The sequence below is a fragment of the Penicillium oxalicum genome, chromosome III, assembly GCF_001723175.1.
Source record: "Penicillium oxalicum strain HP7-1 chromosome III, whole genome shotgun sequence".
NCBI classification, from domain to species: Eukaryota; Fungi; Ascomycota; class Eurotiomycetes; order Eurotiales; family Aspergillaceae; genus Penicillium; species Penicillium oxalicum.
In genome coordinates this window covers 1,613,485-1,633,539 of record NC_064652.1, presented here as the reverse complement: position 1 = coordinate 1,633,539, position 20,055 = coordinate 1,613,485, and the positions used below count along the sequence as shown (strand labels likewise).

The 20,055-nt window shown below is 50.0% G+C and overlaps 5 protein-coding genes and 4 non-coding genes across 9 annotated transcripts; 6 read left to right on the top strand and 3 right to left on the bottom strand.

Moving 5' to 3' along the window:
* Positions 1-306: 306 nt before the first annotated feature.
* On the bottom strand, positions 307-377 carry POX_tR072. Its single transcript has one exon. It is a non-coding gene; the product is annotated as a tRNA-His (tRNA).
* Positions 378-1,783: 1,406 nt separating this feature from the next.
* On the top strand, positions 1,784-1,854 carry POX_tR087. Its single transcript has one exon. It is a non-coding gene; the product is annotated as a tRNA-His (tRNA).
* A 576-nt stretch (positions 1,855-2,430) lies between these two features.
* Positions 2,431-2,501, bottom strand: POX_tR071. Its single transcript has one exon. It is a non-coding gene; the product is annotated as a tRNA-His (tRNA).
* A 773-nt stretch (positions 2,502-3,274) lies between these two features.
* POX_tR088 lies at positions 3,275-3,345 on the top strand. The gene has a single exon. It is a non-coding gene; the product is annotated as a tRNA-His (tRNA).
* Positions 3,346-3,733: 388 nt separating this feature from the next.
* On the bottom strand, positions 3,734-5,704 carry POX_c04034 (MFS transporter cpaT; the record flags this gene model as incomplete). The annotated part of the gene is made up of 4 exons (XM_050112919.1): positions 3,734-3,988; positions 4,089-5,118; positions 5,215-5,494; positions 5,689-5,704. The coding sequence occupies 4 exons, from the start codon at positions 5,702-5,704 to the stop codon at positions 3,734-3,736; spliced, it is 1,581 nt and encodes a 526-aa protein (XP_049970475.1).
* Positions 5,705-10,099: 4,395 nt separating this feature from the next.
* Positions 10,100-11,408, top strand: POX_c04033 (uncharacterized protein; the record flags this gene model as incomplete). Its single annotated transcript, XM_050112918.1, has 2 exons — positions 10,100-10,338; positions 11,300-11,408. The coding sequence occupies 2 exons, from the start codon at positions 10,100-10,102 to the stop codon at positions 11,406-11,408; spliced, it is 348 nt and encodes a 115-aa protein (XP_049970474.1).
* A 389-nt stretch (positions 11,409-11,797) lies between these two features.
* Positions 11,798-13,825, top strand: POX_c04032 (Siderochrome iron transporter 2; the record flags this gene model as incomplete). The annotated part of the gene is made up of 3 exons (XM_050112917.1): positions 11,798-12,117; positions 12,211-12,824; positions 12,885-13,825. The coding sequence occupies 3 exons, from the start codon at positions 11,798-11,800 to the stop codon at positions 13,823-13,825; spliced, it is 1,875 nt and encodes a 624-aa protein (XP_049970473.1).
* Positions 13,826-14,358: 533 nt separating this feature from the next.
* Positions 14,359-16,823, top strand: POX_c04031 (putative secreted glycosidase; the record flags this gene model as incomplete). Its single annotated transcript, XM_050112916.1, has 2 exons — positions 14,359-16,136; positions 16,193-16,823. 2 exons carry the CDS (start codon positions 14,359-14,361, stop codon positions 16,821-16,823), a joined length of 2,409 nt encoding a protein of 802 aa, XP_049970472.1.
* A 769-nt stretch (positions 16,824-17,592) lies between these two features.
* On the top strand, positions 17,593-18,491 carry POX_c04030 (FAD-linked sulfhydryl oxidase ERV2; the record flags this gene model as incomplete). The annotated part of the gene is made up of 3 exons (XM_050112915.1): positions 17,593-17,813; positions 17,927-18,055; positions 18,170-18,491. The coding sequence occupies 3 exons, from the start codon at positions 17,593-17,595 to the stop codon at positions 18,489-18,491; spliced, it is 672 nt and encodes a 223-aa protein (XP_049970471.1).
* Positions 18,492-20,055: the final 1,564 nt, after the last annotated feature.

Genomic DNA, 20,055 nt, shown 5'->3' with positions numbered 1-20,055 from the left:
CCCCACAATCCTGCCATTTGCCCGATTTCCAGTAAAAAGGACTTGGTTGGCTGCCAGCTCCGCGTATGACCTAGACCCAATCGGGCCGCTGTGAGGCAAATGGCAGGGTCGGTTTAGTATTGTCGCTTTGTAAGGCGCAGTTTACTACGAGGCTGTACATAAGCCGAGCTTCCGAGGTGTGAATTCCGGCCAACCTGGTGAGTTTGACCCGATTTTCAAGCAGCCAAATAATAAGAAGTGATCTCGAAGAACGTGTCCTAGCTAGGAGGAGAGGATGGAGAAGTTCAGCCAAAAACAAAAAGAGATTGGCGCTGCCCGGAATCGAACCGGGGCTGGCACGGCCACAACGTGACGTCATACCACTAGACCACAGCACCTGTTTGCTTGTTGTAATTGATTTATTTTGACATTATGAATATAGTTTTAGTCTCCTGGTGTCGCAACATTACAGTATTCATGTCCGTCTTTGACAGGTCATCGTCCCTTCTTTACTGGTAAATAAATCATTCGCTTCGCGCTGAGTCCCAAATATCATTTTATTGTTATCAGATAAGCAGATTCAAAATTTGCAAAGCCTGGTGCTCACGAATTGATCTTTCGATTTCCTACCCGTCCTGGTCATCTAGGTGTCCGCGCGAACGTGTTGACGGGTGGTCTTTGGGGCACCAGTCGTGCATGTGTTCGGTATAGGTACCAACCTGGTTGTGAGGCAATCTCCAGGTGATTCCAACGGGACTGCTGCCCGGTTCAAGGGCACCCACTCGAGTGACGGCTTCGATGAAGTCGATCAAGCAAGCGAGTTTGGGTTACCTGAAAATATCAAGTGGTGGAGTATGCGGCATCGGCGATCCCAAGTGCAGACGGATCCGTCTCCTTCCATTACAGCGAAGATATATCTTCGACCGCCCGTCAGCCCTGCACGCTCGTAGATATAACCGGGCGAACCTTCGTCCAACCCATTCAAGTTGCACCCGAGGTACCAGCCCCATCTTGGGAGGAACCCGATCACCACACAAGGAACGAAAATGAAAAAAAGCGTGCACTTCATGCATTCCGATCGGGCATGAGATTTTCTATACGCCCGTAGAACGACGGGACAGCTGCAACGCCGTGTCTTGATAATCTCGAACGTTGATCTTTCTCCTCGCCATTACCTACCTACCTCACCTGTACACTGACGCTCCGTAGCAACGTGTACAGACCAAAATTAGTCTACTGAACACCGGCCGTGTCCTACATAGGTAGGTATGTATGTACGTACCAGGCAATAAAGCCACTTTGAAACCTGACCCTTCCTTCCACGATGGTGAGTCAATGAAAGAATGGTCATAGAATTGAAGGTATTGCGAAACGATACTGCCGGGTCAAACCTAGGGAGAATTGATTGAAAGCCACAAGAAGATTCTATAACGCATCGCCTGTGTTCACCCGCTGCATGTGCGTTGAATAAATCCATCCGTAGCGTACGAGTCCGTCCCTTGCCTGACCAAGTCCTAGAGTCTCGCCAGTACCTACCTAGCGACCAAGCCCATAAGCTGCATGTAAGCACCAGCTGTAAACTCGGGTACAAATGGACGTGAGCCACAAGAATTCTTCACAATGAGGATCAAGAAATTGTAGTCGTAGTGCATCATTGGGTCCTATCTAGTACTTGGACCAGGGTGGGTTTCTTTGGTCCGCACATGGATTGGACATGGATCTACTATCGGGTTAGTCAATAATCTGTGTGAGATACATCAATCAAGTGAATAATGTTGATAATTTGGCAATCCAACAAGCATCAGGTGCTGTGGTCTAGTGGTATGACGTCACGTTGTGGCCGTGCCAGCCCCGGTTCGATTCCGGGCAGCGCCAGTCTCTTTTTGTATTTTTGCCTTGCAGTTGTGCTACCCAGCTTCAATGCCGGAAGTACAGTATCAGCGGCTACGCGCAAGCATAGCGAAAGTCCTTGTAGGGTCGGAGCCTTAGTTTTTTCTTTTCCCATGACGCCGCTTTTGCAGTAGTCCGCGATACGAATTAGGGGAAAATCAAGAGAGCTCAGGACAATTGATTTTTTACTTGCTTGTTATTGGAGCAGGCAAATCCTCTAAATCCAGGCGACGACTTCGTATATATGGATGCCCCAATCTCCGATGATGCCAGTATTGCCAGGGTACATTATATATAGCTTTGGCTTTCATGGGTTGAGAATTTGGCAAGCATATATATTGGTGTCGGGCCTGTCTTACCCTCGGACTGGGTGTAGAATGGTACTTTCATAGACGGAGTGTAAGAAGGTTGAAGTTGGTGGGCCGGGTTGCAGCTTTTCAACAAGGTTCTTGGCAACAACGACCTGGACTTTCTTCAATTGGACAGACAGCATGAGCAAAAAAATGCCTTTCATTTATTGAATTCTTTCCGAGCAACGAAAAGAAAAATGCAAAAAGTTAATGGCGCTGCCCGGAATCGAACCGGGGCTGGCACGGCCACAACGTGACGTCATACCACTAGACCACAGCACCTGTTTGCTTGTAGGTTGGACAGGTTTTTGCATCTATGAAGGTAGATCAACATCGAGGTACAATGCACCCACCGGTCTCATTCAACAGTCAACTTAGATCTATTGTAGTAGGTCAAATTATTGAACGCTGTCCTGATACATCAGTCTCTATGGAAGACGAATGCCTGCTTCCATAAGTTCGTCCTGTATCAGAAAAAATAACTCAGCCATGGATGAGCTAACGAATTGACAACATGTTGCGTCGTATATGAGGCAGTTGCTGCCCCGACATTGCACAAAGGCTGCTAGGATGCTCCTGCCCGAAGTGGCGAAGGTAGTCTGCAGCTAGGTAGCGATTACTAATAGACCACTAGTATCGAGATGCTCAAGTCTACGTTGAATTTCGAGTTGTTAGGTCCTGCTCCAGATGTACTCTTGAGAAGTCAAGCAGCCCACTGGGCTACGTGCCGCAGGTCTCGTGTCTCGTGTCTCGACGTTTTTCGATATTTTTAAAGACTTGTTACGCTTCCACCAACAGCTCTGGCTCTCTCCGCTCAACCCAGAATGGGCAGATCCAGTGAATGGATCGGTCGTGAGCCCTAAGATACGGCTAATGGTTCATTATGAGAACACATGAGAAGACAGACTTTGTTAGTCTCGCACTTCAATTGATTATTCGCAGACCAAGTTGCCACATTGACGGTGTGACCAGTAGAGCAACCCAGCGGTGCATGCCCACTTTCAGATAGAATAGTTGGATTATATATTCTGTATTTTTGTTACGTATCAATACAAGGTGCTGTGGTCTAGTGGTATGACGTCACGTTGTGGCCGTGCCAGCCCCGGTTCGATTCCGGGCAGCGCCAATATCCTTTTGCCTCCAGGTTACTTTTTTCTTGAATCCCAGCGGTGACCTGCCCTGTATACCTTTTTGCTATATCGGGATACACAAGGCCTGAGTGGGCCAATGTTCGATAACCAGCGAGGTACACAAATAAATGCCCCATATCCACATGCCTCCAAAGTAAGGCTCGTCTGTCCAGCGGCTGTATAGCAAAGTCCCCAGGCCAGTTGGCCTCATCAATGAAGTACTTTGTTCCAGACTGGGACCGTCCATCCGATAGCAATAATAAATATACCCGGAGAACATGTGAAAGGAAGAAATTCAGATTTTCAAGTTTCTCTATGTTGGTGAAACTCATGTTCAGATAAAAAGATTGCATATTGAATTCGCCCACGATGCATGCTCACGGATCAAAAGTCCACTTGGAACCGCTTGCTGGTTCGGATACGCTCGCCATATATGTAAAAGAGGATTGGCAGCGGGCACATGGCCAAGGAAATGAAGCCAAGCAGGGAGTTCCCCCAACCAAGGCCGAGTCGCTCGTACATTTTGGGGCCGGCGAGAGGGAGGAGTGCACCGGCTAGTGATCGGAACACGGTGTTGGCAGCCATGGCAGAAGCAGCATAGGTGGTGAAGGCATCTACAAGATAAGTGCTGACGACCATCTAGCATGGGCGGGTATCGTGTCAGAAGAATCGCAAAGAGAAATGAAGAGAACGGAATGACCATGGGGGAAGAGCCCCCTGTTGGTATGGGGAAACTTACAAAAGAGATAAGCATGCCAATTCCGAGAAAAGATGTTCCGATGATGGGAACGATCCAGTGAGTCTTATAATAGGCACTCCAGCCATAGATGAACAGAGAGATCGGCACAAAAACTGAGCCTGGGATCATCGGCGGGAGTCGATACTCGGGTTTCATCCCTCCTTTCTTCACTGCGAGATGGTGGAGTAACTTGTCAGATGTGCCACCAAGGATGAAAAGACCGATAAAGGATCCAATTCCGATTCCGAGATATGAGAGTCCGACTGAGCCTTGAGACCAACCATACTGGCCCTCAAAAACAGCACTGATGGTCGTAAAGAGAAGGTACAAATATCCGTAGATGATCCCCACGTAGAGCGAGAGCAGAAAGACGATGGGCGACAGGAACAGCATCTTTGTCGGCCGCACAATCGAGAACATGAACAGATCCATCGGTTTACGGCCGGTATCGTAGACCGAGCGCAGGTTCTGGTTGCCCGTCTCTTTTTGAAGTTTCTTCGTCTTGGCCGCGAGCAGTGTCGGCGCATAGGATTCACGGATGGTGAAGAGGGAAAGCACAAAGATGAGTCCGCTGGCCATCGCTAGCACCCAGAAGGTCCATCGCCAGCCCTTGGCCTGGGAGAGATAACCACCGGCCACCGGTCCAGCGACGGGGCCGATCAAAGGGCCCAGCGCCCATGCGGCCATGGCTCCGCCTCGATGTTCCTGCACGTACATGTCTGCGATGGATCCGGCCCCAATCGTCAGTGGACAACTGCCCGCGAACCCTGCCAGAAATCGGAAAAAGGTGAGGCTGCCCATATTGGGTGCAACAGCGCATGTGATAGTGAACACGACATAGAGAAAATTGCAGGAATTGTAGACGACACGGCGACCGACGATTTCCGACACGGGCGCAATCAGTAGTGGACCAAAGCAGTAACCGAGCAAGTATACGGACACCACAAACGACGAGAGCTCGACGCTGTTCACATGGAAATCATGGACCACTTGTGAAACGCCAGGCGCAAACATTGACGAACCAAGAGGACTAAACAGAGGTAACGTACCAGTTAGCTCAAATCTTGCAGTTGCAAGAACGTGGGAGAATGTTCATGAGAGGTAAGACAAAGGAGTGTCACCGTACGTCAGTAATGTGATCAGCGCGATAGAGACGGTGGCCATGGCTTTTCTCTTTGTTGTCCAGTTGAGTGGATTCTCCGGGTCGTCGGGTCCATCCCAGTCGACAATGTTGGGATCACGAGCCGTCTCATCTGTTTCCTCAAAAGTTTGTCCTTCTTCGTCTGGACCGACTCCACTCTCGATATCGCTGGTTGTTTGGTGAGTTGACTGCTTGTCATCGATGACTGTGTAGATTTCCCGACTACTCGCCGCTGGTGTTGAGCCGTCGATGGACGTTGTCTCGGCTGCCGATGATGTAGTTCAGTATAATGTCTTGCCTTTGGTTCTTGTTTGCTTTTCCGTGGTCTTTCTTCTTTTTCTTAATCTTTCCTTCTCCTTTTACCCAGTGACTCCATGTTTTCCATCCAGTGGGCAGAATGAAAGAACGGGTACACTTTTCCAAACTACCGACAGACGGGGGTAGACATTTCTTCCATACCTTTTTCGTCCTTCATTTTCTTTGGTAGGTTTCCCACGTTCGGGCAGATTCACTATATACTGGCGAATCTTTCCGAGATAGCGTACGGCCGCACGCGAAACGGCGGAGTGAGTCTACTGATCTCACCAGACTAGGATCTCTAAGGCGTTGATCCGTTTGAAGGCAGAGTCCAAGCGCCAATGTCCAGTCGTGCCGATAAGAAGGAAGTGAAGCCGCTGTTTCCCTGTATTTCTCAGGGAAGGTATTTGACTTCCGCGAGCAGGTAGTATATATGATCGAACCCCACAGGCGGTAATGATTTGAAGCGCGCGGTTTCTGTGCAATAGGTCGAGTCTGAAGCTGCGCGAGCTTCCAAGCCAAGTGAGAAAGGGGTCAAATATAATAATTGAGGGAGAAATGCTCCTACCAACGATGCTAGACAAAACCCCAGGGCTGCTTGAGAACCAGGGAAATGGATGATTGAGACTCCGATGCCCGGCATTAATGAAACATAATTCTGCACAAGGGTCTAGTGCATTCAGCTGCAACGACTTGGATATGTGTACTCTAACCCATCTGGTATCGCTTAGAGTGCTAGGCCAGCCACTACCGGAGCGTTGCGATGCAATCGAGCCATACAAGACTCAGGATTCGTGGCGCATCCACATAGTCCAGGGTCCCGAGTGGACGGGACTCATCATACTTTTCACGCGTGTCCTCACCTCAGCATCGATATTGACTTGCAGGGTATAATAATAATGAATGGGCTCAGCTGTCCCACGAGCGGCTTGTCTTCAGCCGTAGTGGGCCGGGGCGCGGTCTGACAGAATTGTGGGTGAATGGATGTTTTGCGACCAGAGAAATTCATTCGAGCCCCAATTTCAAAGAATAGCGGGCGACCAGAGTGCCGGCTGACTGCCAGTTTGACCGATTTATTCTACGTATATCAAGTGGCTTTGATCTCCCACTCAATATCTCATGCAATAATTTTCTGGATCATACAGCAAATACTGGATAAAGTGCCGCTACCGTAAATTCAGATCGAACAGACCGATCGCTTCGTTGGATTGGACCGTCTGGTCGGAGTCAAGGCCGTCGGTCAGGTAAACGGAGACTACTTCCGGATATGTCCTGGTCTCTACCATCGTGTAGACAGCCCCAGCTCATTTCTCGACGGGCCTTGAGAGTGAATTGACAAAGTGGATATGGACTTGAGGTGTCGGTGACCAGGCACACAGATTAAGGCTTGAAAGATGAGATTGTCCAAGCTGAAGCAAACAATCCCGAGTGCTGGGGCTGGTATCCACACTCAGCTGGCAGCTGAGCTGATGATGATTTCCTCAGGTCATACCAAAGTGATTTCTTATGATATCGTGGGTCAAGATGATGATTGAAAACCTGGATGTTCATCAAGTTGAAAGTTGACCGGCAAGACTGTCCCTTCAATGAGTCGACAAGGGTTCAGTAGGGCCTTGGGAGAGCTCCAACCGGTTGGGGTTCGAGGGTTCGAGTGGAGTGCGGGGAAGTTGGGGGACGGACTGGAGCCTGAGCACTCTGGACTGTACAACGAGAACGAGAGGTGCACATCGCGAAGAGCCTTATCTTGAAACAAATAATCATTCTCTGCTGTTATACCTGCCATTTTCTCAAATTATCAATTGCATGTGTGTGTTCTGGTTGGTGCCTCGCCAAGCAAACGATGTTTACTGTAGGTGGTCCGGCACAAAACCTCTGGGGCAAGTGCAGTATTCAAGACCGAAATCATACCAGGAGAACGAGCCACCAGCTATTCGAAAATCATTAAGACATGGTAGGTAACTGGATGTTACAATCTCGAACCGTTCACCTGACCGCCATGTGGATGATAATTTCTCGTGCTCCACACATCGCGGAGACGAGTTCTAGAACCGTGGCGTTCCCGCGCCTCTTGTAGACGAGGCGTCCAGAAGAATCCTGGGCATACAGTTCAGCACTACCCAAAAATTGTTCAGCACTACCCAAAAGCTGCCAAGAAATTAGCGTACTTTTTGGGTAGTGCTGAACAATTTTTGGGTAGTGATGAGCTGCAACCCGAAGAATCCTCACCCTCTTAGACCCTCATTTTACTTTATGCTTGATTTATGCAGCGATGTCTCCAACGCTCCTCGTATCGTTATGAAGCAAGCGTGGAGCATAATTCAGCTCAACTAGTGGCGATGGAGCACCACGCGGGAAGCCCCCCTCTCGGCATTTTCTTGCCGATTACTCCCACCTGCGGTGAGCGCCCAGACGTTGGTTGTGGCTCCAAGCGCTCGAGCAACAAATGGCAAGCTGCTGAACTGCCGGACCGCTGATCAGCTTACAGCAACCAGCGCTCAGACTCACCGATCAATGGCCAAAGAACATCATGGGTGGACTGGCTGATTTGCGCAAAGCGTAATCCCCCGCCCGTAGTCAAGCACGCCAGAGAGCTTGTCTTTGGTGTGGTGCGCCAAGGGCTTGACCCCGACGCCTTGAACCGTTGTCATCTCTCGAATTTGGAGACTGGAGCACAAACAGGGGATGGGAATTGCCCCAAGTCCTTGAGCCCACCGTGAATGATAAGTGATAGGCTAAATATGATATTCGGGCAGCAACGCAGCAATGAACTAGTCTTTGCGGTCAACACTCACTATTCGGATGCGTTCGCCGATCCCTCCATCTTTAAAAAAAATCGGTTGACATTTACTCAGGTGGTGACCTCTCAGCGACACTGACAGCATACCTATCACGTACTGTGAAGATCAAATACAGACATTGGTTTTCTATCTGGAGGCCACCAACAAGAGTCTGGTTCTCACAGCCAGCGTCAGGATAAAATGATCAAAGAAGAGAGCAGGTGCACGGTGAAGCCAAGAGACAAAATCATCGAGAGAATATCACCTTCGACCAGTGTAGTTAAATTGCAGTAGGAAGGCATCGAATCTGCAGTCCTGGTTTTCTGTTTGGGCAAGAATGCACCTACTTAATCGAATTGTCAGCTGATTGTGTGACAAACCTATGAACTACCTTTGCTCATCAATGATGGACACATCGGCCCGCTTTCAACTATCGAGACAAATAAGCTTGCAGGGGACCAAGAACGGCATCAATAGCATTGGATTTGTTTTCCTTTAATCCGACAGGAAAACTTTCATCACGAGTCGAACACGCGGACTTTATATACCAGTTTCATGGATCTTTCGGACACAAGCGCATAGCTCCAGGAAAAGGTATGTATTTGCAGGTGACACTTTGTGCCGAAGCATTCTGGAAAAGACTACAGATACACGCATATGAAAGTGTACGAGTGAGACATGCAAGTTTATTTGGTAAATTCTTTGCTGAACCCTGATCATGGCCCGACTGTGCTTCAGAAGTTGTTCTAATTGGTCATGTAGAGGCCTACATAACACTTGTAAACCTACGTAGAAAATATCAAGAGTCAAGGTCCACAAGCGTCGCACATTCCAAGAGACAAGCTTATCTCCACCAAGCAAATGGTATTTTGCTGGCCACCTTGCTTCCACGTCACTCTATGTGCGTATTTGACCCTTTCACGGGTTCCATACCTACGTATACATTTAGGCTCGACTTGCCCTTTATTATCCGGAGGTGTGTATATACCCATGATCTCTCGGACTAGAGATCATCCACTCTAGTCTCTGCGTACGTACGTTGACTCGCAACTTGTTTGGAGATTGAAGACAAAAAAAATTGGTGCTTATCTGCAACAACTTTCATCTCATTATGCAAGGTGAAGGTATAGCGGACTCTAAAAATCTTGGTTTGTGAGGGATCTTTGTCTATTGCATTAGTTCTCAGCTGCCTGCTTTGAAGATGCTTAATGAATCTCAAAATGAGTGATAATGTGTGCGTTTGGAAAGTCGGAAAGACCCGAAGAACATCCAGACCAGGTGTGAGACCGAAATCCTCATTTCAAGGTACTAATACTGTAGCGCTGTTCAACCCGGTGGGTCTGTTAAAAGTAAAGGGACAACCTCTGTGAGAAGATCGGCAGAAGGTATTCTCTCCTTTCCATCTCAATTAGATGGAAAATGGGTTTCATTGGAGAAATGCGACAGAAGTTGGCGAAGTGACCCGGAATCGGGCTTCTACATGTATACCTCTATACACAGAGAAGCCTTGCTTGCTTCACACCAGACTCTACTTGGAAACATTTTGCTTCTCGAGGCTAAATTCAGGTACGGGAAGGTGATGCCCGTTGCATTAAACCTGCCCTCGTTTGTATAGAATCGATATTTGCCCAATAGTTTGGGATGTTGCCGCCTCAACGAGAGGGTACTCATTCACCTCCTCAACCCAAAAGACTAGAAAATTTGTTCGCAATCATACTCAGGTATAAAGATCTTCTTCATCGAATCAAACTTGCGCTTTGGCACATACCTGGACTCAGGCAAGATATTCCTAGATTATGGCTGCTCTAATCGATGTGAGCCATCTTGCTGAGATTATTCCCGTCATTCGCACTTGGTGGTCTAATCCGTTCGCCTGCCTACTGAAAATACTCACTGGAACCTCCAGCTTAATATGTCTGGGCTTCACAGCGGCCCAACGGAGCTTGGCAAAGGTTGCCGTATCCTTCCAAATCATCGAGATGTTTAATACTGTAGCACCATCACCTTCATCATATAGCCAAAGCTCTGGCCGTAGGTATGTTGAATACAGGGCTTTCCAGACGGTCGAAGTGGCGCAAGGAGGTGTCTTGCTGTTCCTCATCAGGAAATTTGCCCACCGCATGGACTTACTGACTGCCAAGAAGAGGTGGCTTCAAGCTTTACGAGGCGCCGCCCTTCTACTCGATGGATCCGACCATGGAGACCACTCAAGACGGATATTGCCTTGGCGCTTGCTATTCCCACATGACGTGTTTCTTCCATCTGATAAGAAGTTGGTGGCGTCTGTGCAAGCGTCTTTAGCCTCTTTCGGGATTAGTGGTACAAGGGGCTTCTCTCAATTGGCCTCTATGGGCTGAAGCGACATGCGATCGCCGTTTTGCCTTCTTTTTGATGCTCATCACTGTACATCTGCATCTCGACGCCACCCTTGAAAGTCTCATTACGGTCCCAGTGACAGTGAAATTTTACCATGTCGCTCTGCATCTTCCCTTCATTTTACTTTTGAAGCGAGGTTTGTCTTAAACCCGTGAATTCCGTAATGAGCTTCGGTAAGGAACGGACTATTAGTCAAGCTTGAGGGAATTTTCAGCCACCACTTGTGGGGCGGGACGGTCATCAGATGGATCAGTCATTGATGGATACACTGCATGGATGAATCTCATGTTTCTTTTTTCCGATGTGGCGACAAATCTCCCTCGTCGGAGCCTCGAAAAAGGTTGTAACACTTGAAACCTGTCTCTGAGGTATGAAAGTGTGGGGTGAAGGAGAGGTCATCAATCACTCATCACTCACTCAAGTGAAGCTGGCATCGTGGATTACTTATAGTGAAACCAGCATGGTCAGCCCCAAAAGGCCGACAATTCGATCGCTACCGTAGCAGTGTGCAACTGTGCCCCCATCCGGAAATCCGTTTGCGGGCAAATGGTTTGACGGATAAACACACGCTAGTCCAGAAATGGTGGGCTGGCCCGCGAAACAGCCAACTAACAGCACAGAGACTTCCCGTGGATGGGTCAGCGGAGCTTTGAAGGATACAATACAATTGGCGAGTTATCAGCCAGGTGGGGCTGCGTTATCAGATTGGCTGATAGCGGCCCCAAGTAAGAAAATTATCTGATCGAGCGGCTCCGCAGCTGAAATTGGATTGAGCACAAAAACGATTAGTACCCACCAGAGTAACCCGCCGACGAGGAGAGACGCCGTGTTTCGTGGGACCACGAGGCGACCCGGAAGTCTGCCCTCTCGCAGCCCTTACCCGGCCAATTCCGTCATCTCTGCCTTTCCATTTTTCCATTTCTTCCTTCCCTATCACCAGAGATCGTCTTCGACAAGCTTTTGTCCCATTTCTCCCCGGGCTCGTCCTTTCCGACCACAGAGCAGCGACTCTGAGGTTTGAGGGTCACCACAGCACTCGTCTGCTGACCCCCTACTCTGCTTTGTACTGCGGACTACATCGCCCACGTCGTCGACCAGAGTAGCAGCTCATCTTCACCATGGGTGCTCTCGATGCCATTCGCGGTCGTGACGACAACGGTCGTCTGACCAAGACGGTCGTCGATCCGTCTGATTTGCACAACTCGAAGCATGCGCAGTCCAATTCGGCAGACACGGCGGTGGAAATGACACCCGACCATGAGAGTCCTCCCGTCAGCGATACAGATTCTTCTTTCGGCGTGAATGGAGTTGACGACGATGAGAAGGAGGTGATTCATAACCCGGAGCATGTGACCGACAAGGCGGCTTTGGGACAGCAGAAAGCTGAAGCTGCGGCTATGGTTTGGAGTCGCAAGACCGTGGCTGGTGTGTACGCATGGTAAGTTGATCACCTCAGCCCTCTACTTCGGCCAGGCCGTGGAAGGAATCAGGCCGGAACCTGTGTAGACAAAGCTCACGCGGGCTTATGTAGGATCTGGGTGGGCTTTTTCATGCTGGCCTTTCACTCCGCCATCAGCTCTAGCCTGATGAATTGGGTTTACGGTGACTTCCAGTCCGCTCCTCAAGTCTCGACATCATACATCTTGGCCAGTGTCATTGGTGGAACGCTGAAGCTTCCTCTGGCAAAGACCCTCCAGCTCTGGGGTCGTGCCGAGGCCTTGCTGTTCTCTACCGCAATCTATACGCTGGGCATGATTATCTTGGCAGCCTGCGATGGACCCAACGCATTTGCTGCAGGATACGTACTCTATTGGATTGGATACTACTGTGTGTATCTGATCCTAGATATCTTCGTGGCTGACACCACGGGCCTGCGTTCGCGAGCGTTCGCCTTTGCCTTTGCCAGCACGCCCTTCATCTGTACTGCTTTCACCGGCTCGCTGGCAGCGCAGTCAATCTACAATACCTCTGGCTGGCGCTGGGGATATGGCATGTTCTGCATCATTCAACCTGCAGTGCTCTGCCCTCTGGCTCTGGTGTTCAAGTTTTATGAGCGAAAGGCCATCAGCATGGGGGTCTGGCAACCCAGAAACTCTGGCCGTACAGCATGGCAATCGCTGGTTCATTACTTCCATGAATTCGACGGTAAGTCTTGGCTTTGAAATCATGCGTCAACTTCACCGCATGCTGACCTTCTCGTCGCAGTCGTTGGTGCTTTCCTGCTGATGGCCGCCTGGGTCATCTTCTTACTTCCCTTTAGTCTGGCCCAGTACGGCCGCTCCCAGTACAAGTCCGCCACCTTCATCGCCATGATCATTGTCGGGTTCTGTATGCTTTTCGTATTCGCCGCGTGGGAGAAATGGTTCGCCCGTCACCATTTCATTCGCTACGAGATGCTCAAGAAACCCACTATCCTTGGAGCCTGTATCTGCTCGGCGGTGGCTTTCTTCAGCTTTTATCTCTGGGATCAGTACTTCTACAACTTTGTTCTCATCACCTACAATCTGAATCTCAGCATGGCCGGCTACATGATTCAGATCTATAACGTGGGATCTACCTTCTGGTCGCCTATTCTGGGATTGATCATCTGGTGGACCAGACGTTTCAAGTACATCGTACTCTTCTTTGGTGTACCGCTGATGATCCTCGGATCCGGACTGATGATCTATTTCCGAGGCTCCGAACATGGCATTGGCTACATCATCATGTGCCAAATCTTCATCGCCTTTGCGGGCGGTACGATCGTCATCGGCGAGGATATGGCTGTCATGGCCGCCGGTGGTCGTGAAAATACCCCGATGATGCTGGCCTTGATTGGTCTCTTCTCCAGTATCGGAGGTGGTATCGGTTATGCCATTTCAGCTGCCATCTACAACAACGTGTTTGTGGATGCGCTGACCAGCCATCTGCCTGATGACCTCAAGGCCAACGCAACCGAGATCTTCCTTGGTGGTGTCACTCTCCAAAGCACCTACCCCGTCGGGTCTCCACTGCGGGATGCTTGCGTCTACGCGTGGGGTTATGCCCAGCGGATGAACTGCATTGCCTCGACCTGCGTTCTGGTCCTGCTCATCCCCGCCGTCGCCGTGTGGAAGAACTACGACGTCGGCAAGAAGCAGAATAAGGGTACCATGCTCTTTGAATGATCCTCTTCAATCTTATACTTGCTGGAGCGAGGCACGCCAGACTTATCCTGATGATTTATGTTGTACCAGGAGGGTGGATCTTCATGTTTGTCTTGCCCTCCCGCTTCGATGAAGCAGACAAGTTGCGGATCTGGCTTTTCATCCGCCCAAAAAGAACATTTCAATGTACATTTTTTGTTTCTATGTATTTTCCCAAATTTCATCGACGTAGCTTTCGAAATAATATCAATTGCTCATTCACCGGTTTTTACTCTCTCTCTCTCTCTCTCTCTCTCTCTGCTGATCTCAAAAGAGACACATACACCCAACCCCGCACTTGATGTACCTTTTTGTCTCTTTACTCTTCGAGTAGCTCGACTTCTCGAGGATGGATCCCTTGCCGATCGCATCAAGTATGTGACGTTGCGATCGCCGTTCAAATGCGTGCGGGGGAGCATTCCTGCGTGCGATGCTTGCTCTGTAAGCTTCAGACCCTCCAAACATCGCCTGTCTCATAACGTCTACCACCCAGTCTGTTTTCCCAGCCGCCCACAATGAGATTCCGGCTGCATTCCGAGATGAAGATACTCGCCCTCATCTCTTTCTTAATTCCTCTCACGGCCGCGGCAAAAGAAGACATTCACTATGTAAATCCTCTGATCGGCTCTACCGCTGGCGGCAATGTCTTTGCTGGAGCCAGTCTACCCTACGGTTTGGCCAAGCCAGTTGCCGACGTGGATGGTCAAAACACAGGCGGGTTTTCCACAGACGGGAGCAACGTTACTGGATTCTCTCATATGCACGACAGCGGGACAGGAGGCAATCCCTCTCAAGGCCAGTTTCCAGTGTTCCCACAACTATGTCGTGACAATATCGTGGACAATTGCAACTTCAGCAAAGCGGATCGTGCGACTCACTATGTCGAGGACTCGGTCATTGCACGTCCGGGATATTTTGCCCTTCAGCTCGACAATGGCATCAAGGCGGAAATGACTGCAGCTGAACGAACTGCCCTGTACCGATTCACGTTTCCAGAAACTTACGCCTTGAACGGAAGTATGCTTGACCCGTTGATTCTTTTCGATTTGACCGATCTCTGGGATAGTCGTCAGAACGCCAGCATCGGGATTGACGCAGACACCGGTCGGGTCGTGGGTAACGGCACATTCCTGCCGAGTTTCGGGGCGGGTTCCTATCGGGCTTTCTTTTGCGCTGATTTCGCAGGGGCCCAAGTTCGAGACACCGGTGTCTGGGTCAATGATCGCGCAGGGTCAGAACCGAAAGAGTTGTATGTGACCCGGGGGTTCAATAACTTCTATCTCCAAGCGGGTGGATATGTGACCTTTGAACGACCGGATGATGGAGTTGTCACGGTCAGAGTGGGAGTGAGTTACTTGAGCTCTCAGCAGGCCTGCGCCAATGCAGAGGCCGAGGTCCCGGATCCGATCCCAGATTTCGGTCGACTTGAGCGAGAAGCCATCGATGCCTGGGCCGAGAAATTGCGTCCGATTAAGATCACATCGGGCGGCGTCAGTGACACCATGCTCAGTGCCTTTTGGAGCGGCATCTACCGAACCATGCTTTCGCCTCAGAACATGACTGGTGAGAATCCATTGTGGGAGAGTGCTGAGCCGTATTTTGATTCTTTCTATTGTCTTTGGGACCAATTCAGGGCACAATTACCTCTTTTGACCCTCATCGACCCTGACACTCAGACGAAACTGATCCGTAGTCTACTCGATACCTTCAAGCATGAAGGATGGCTCCCCGATTGTCGCATGTCGCTATGCAAGGGCTGGACTCAGGGGGGTTCCAATGCAGATGTGGTGCTGACCGATGCATATGTGAAGAATTTGACAGGCGTTGACTGGGACCTTGCGTACAAGGCGATGGTCAACGATGCCGAGAACGAGCCTCTGGAATGGTCTTACGAGGGTCGTGGAGGGTTACAGAGCTGGAAACGACTCAACTATGTCCCCTATCTGGATTTTGACTATCTCGGATTTGGGACCAACTCGCGCAGTATCTCACGAACGGTGGAATATGCTTACAATGACTACGGCATCGGAATCGTGGGCAAGGGTCTCGACAAAGAGGAGAATGCGAAATATTTCTCTCGCGCAAATAATTGGAAAAACTTATTCAAAGCCGACCAGACTTCGTTCTTGGAAAACGGAACTAATACTGGCTTCACGGGCTTCTTCCAGCCAAAGTATCTGAATGGTACATGGGGGTTCCAGGATCCGATTGCCTGCAGTGCGTTGGCGTCGTGGTGCTCCTTGACATCGAATCCATCTGAAACCTTTGAATCGAGTATCTGGGAGTATCTCTTGTAAGTCTGCCCCTCAGCTACAAGTTCGTGCTTTCCACCCTTGCTCACAGAAGCAGCTACGTCCCTCACGACATGGCTGCACTAATCAAACTCCTTGGTGGCCCCGACTCCTTCGTGAAACGCCTCGACTATTTCCACAATTCTGGACTGGCCGATATCAGCAACGAGCCCGTATTTCTCACTGTATACCAGTATCATTATGCGGGCCGCCCAGCTCTCTCGACCAAAAGAGCTCACAGTTACATCCCGCAATCATTCAATGGCTCACACAATGGCCTCCCCGGCAATGATGACTCCGGTGCCATGGGCTCATTTGTCGCCTGGAGCATGATGGGCCTATTCCCGAACCCGGGGCAGAACGTTTATCTCATCAGCGCTCCCTTCGTTGAAGCTGTTGAGGTGACTCATCCCACGACTGGCTGCACTGCGACGATTCGTAGTACCAACTTTGACCCAAATTACCAACGAGTCTACATTCAAAGTGCCCTGCTCAACGGGCAGCCCTACACCAAAAATTGGATCGGCCACGAATTCTTCACGCAAGGCATGACACTCGAGCTAACACTCGGGGAGCAAGAAAGTGACTGGGGAACGAGAACAGATGATCTCCCGCCGAGTTTCAGTGATGTACATGTTCAGGATGAAGTCAAAGGTGCGCGAGAATGGACCGTCACGATGGGACATTGATCATGTACGGGGTCGGCCCCGGCGAGTTTTTTCTTGAATCTCAATATGAGACTCTCGCAATCACATGGTTTAGTCCAGGGGTCTTTTCGATAAATAGTGCCGACCATTTGCATGCATAGAACGCTCCCGCTTTAGGCAATCCTTCCTACAAATACCGTGCTCCTCGACTTGCTATTATGGCTCTTGCTTGCCTAGTTTCCGAGAATATCTGTTGAGATTTGATCGAGGCTCGGCACCTGTGCACCGAGATTGGCATGGACCGATCGCAAAGGGACCACACGGAGACTGGCTCCTGTCAAAGATTCTTGAGTTGTTCGGTATCTTCATCAGGTAACCTTAGCTCTTTACAATAATGAAGCGTCAACTAGTCAACATAATGACCTGGGAGTTGGAAAAATAGCACATCAGCAAAATTGAAGGGTTCTGTGAATTGTAAAGCTGAAACGAACTAACTACGTACGTACGTTTTAGACTCCGAAACAAGTGGATCGGATTCGACCTGATCAAAAGAAGATAAAGTTGCGGAAACGCAACTGCCCTTACTAAGCTTCCTTTGTTCCACCGAGCGTTCACCGCGGTCTAGCCACGAAACGAATTATTGTCCTTGTCAAAGCCCAAAACATCCTCGAAGTTCGGATCCAAGAAGCTTCACGGCGGGACATCCTTTCTACCCGCCAGGCTCAACACACACTCCACAACTCCTGTCCTTCGTCGCCCTCTTGCCTCTCCTCTCACTCTCGGCGACACCCTTCCCCCACCGATTGCCACCATGGCGAATCGACAAATGACGCGGCGCATCGGCATTAGCGCTGTGATCTCAATATGCCTGATCATTTTTCTCTTTATTCGCCCACAAGGGCCACCAAGCCCTGCTGTGAGGGCTCCCGGACACATCAACCATGGCGCGACTGCGGCGCCCGGAGTCGTCATTCAAGAGGATACGTTAAAAGGGGCTGTGATCATGCCGAAGCTGGGCAATGCGACAGCCAAGTAAGGACCCTCACTCTTTCAAAAAGGCCTCGAGGTTTCTTGCCGGTATCACAAAGAAGTTTCAATCGAGAGTCATCTGCTGATCCTGGGGCGCAATGTCCACCTCTCCACAGAGCGGAGCTAGGCCGTGCGACATGGAAGTATTTCCATACCGTCATGGCGCGATTCCCCGAGAAGCCCACTGAAGACCAGCAAGATGCTTTGCGCTCATACATTCACCTCTTTGCACGACTATATCCTTGGTACGACATCGTCCTTCGTCATCTCTGTGGCCCGATTCACGGAGAATGAATTCAGCTACCGTCCGCTGGTGGGCACTTGAATGGTCTGTTCATGAAGGCTAATGCATGAAATAGTGGCGAATGTGCGGAACATTTCCAGCAACACTTGAAAAAGTACCCCCCACAGGTCTCATCACGTCAGGCTGCAGCTGGGTGGGCATGTTTCATTCATAACGAGGTCAATGTGATGCTTGAAAAGCCGGAATTCGATTGCACCAACCTGGGCGCATTCTACGACTGCGGCTGCGCCGAGGATGAGGGTGCGAACAAGCACGATGGGAGCGAACACGACAAAAATAAGGAGGCAGGTGATTCGGCGACGAGCCGTAGCGACGGCAAGCAGGACCTTGCCGATGCACACGATCACCTGGCCGTGGAAATCTCCAAGGAAGCGTGAGTGGATCCGCATCGAAGGCCGTACGGCATGATTAGCTCTGCCCAAGGGCGTATTCTTTTCTGGGAAAATCCTCGAATGGGTTGACTAACTTCTTGGTGGCTTTGTTTACCCTCTTCAGGACGACTCGTGGTTGATCTCTCTCTGATCCTACGCTCATGCCGTGCCTCTGATGCACAAAACTCGATTGCCTACTCCAGTTGATCGCTCCTGTCGCATTCCTCATGGCGTTTCTTTTCTGTTGTATATCTTTCTTCTTGTCACTAGAAACGCCCCTCTTGCCGGAGCTGGTCTCCGTGTAAATTACCTGCTCTTGATACTGGCCTATTTATCCCTCCCCAGTACGCGCACGGCGCACACTTTCAGCAGACCTCTCAGGGTCTGCAACTCAGCCCGTTGAGCACTCATTCGCATCGTATTGGACCTTCACCTTTTGCCATCCCCAAGACATGGGCCGCGACGACGGATGATGTGCTTGCAGCGGCAGGGGTTGCGGCAGCCGAGCCTTAAACTCTCCGATGGAGGGTGGTCCCGTGGACCTTTCATTTTTCGCGGGTTCCAGATCTCCATCCTATCAGATGATGGTTTCTGGACTGGCGCACGCATGTATATGTATGTATGTGTGTGTGTGTGTGTGTGGCGCGTGATCCCACCAAATGAAAGCTTTCATTCTTCAGTCAGCACGACATGACCTCTCCCACAGTCAATACACATCAGGACGACAGCTTGATGGTTTAAAACCTTTTCGTTCTCGGGTAATTTCTACAGTCCTTGATTACTAGCGACCCACTGCGACGATTAAGCAATCGTGTTGCAAGTCCATAGAAGCATGATTCTTGCGCAGTCGCTCCCTGGTAGCGTAGTCCACCGTACGCTTACAGATATAAGTATCAGACCGACTGGAGCGGTGTGTGTGTTCGATCCCGAACACAGCAGCCGGTATAGTTCAGTCTTTTTATGATTGCGCCTCCACTCATCCCGACGAAAATCCAGGGTAGATACACACACTCTCATTCCCTTGGGTAGCACATAACACCCAAGCTATCAAATATGGATTCTGCTGTGTGATTTGGGAGCAGCGCCACACACTCTGCGCACGCTCAGTGAATCTACAAATCCCGGGATTTGAGCCGAGCCAAAAATAGGGCTCGCGGGGTAGGAGGCTTTTCCTCCCATCCAGCTGATCCAAAGAAACAAGTGAAGAAGAGATTAGGGGGGGGGGGGAGTCTTCTGACCTGTCTGGATTTGGGTTGGGGGCAAGTCATGATGTAGCGAGATGGCGGCGGCACGGGTTGCGATCGGCGTAACTGCTAGTCTTCAGGGGATAGCTTATACTTCTTATCTATCGAGGAGTAATTATCATTCTGAATTTTAGATCTGGTGAAAGAGTATGGCAGTCCACTTGACAAGCATAAGTGCTGGCAGTGGATTAAAGACTGGAGCGCATTAAATGGTAGCGTTAAGTAGTAGATCGTGTATGCTCTTCTCGAATCCCCGATGCATACTCCATGACTGTCGGCATTCTCGTTGACACAATACTTATGTACTGCATATACCTATCGTCGCG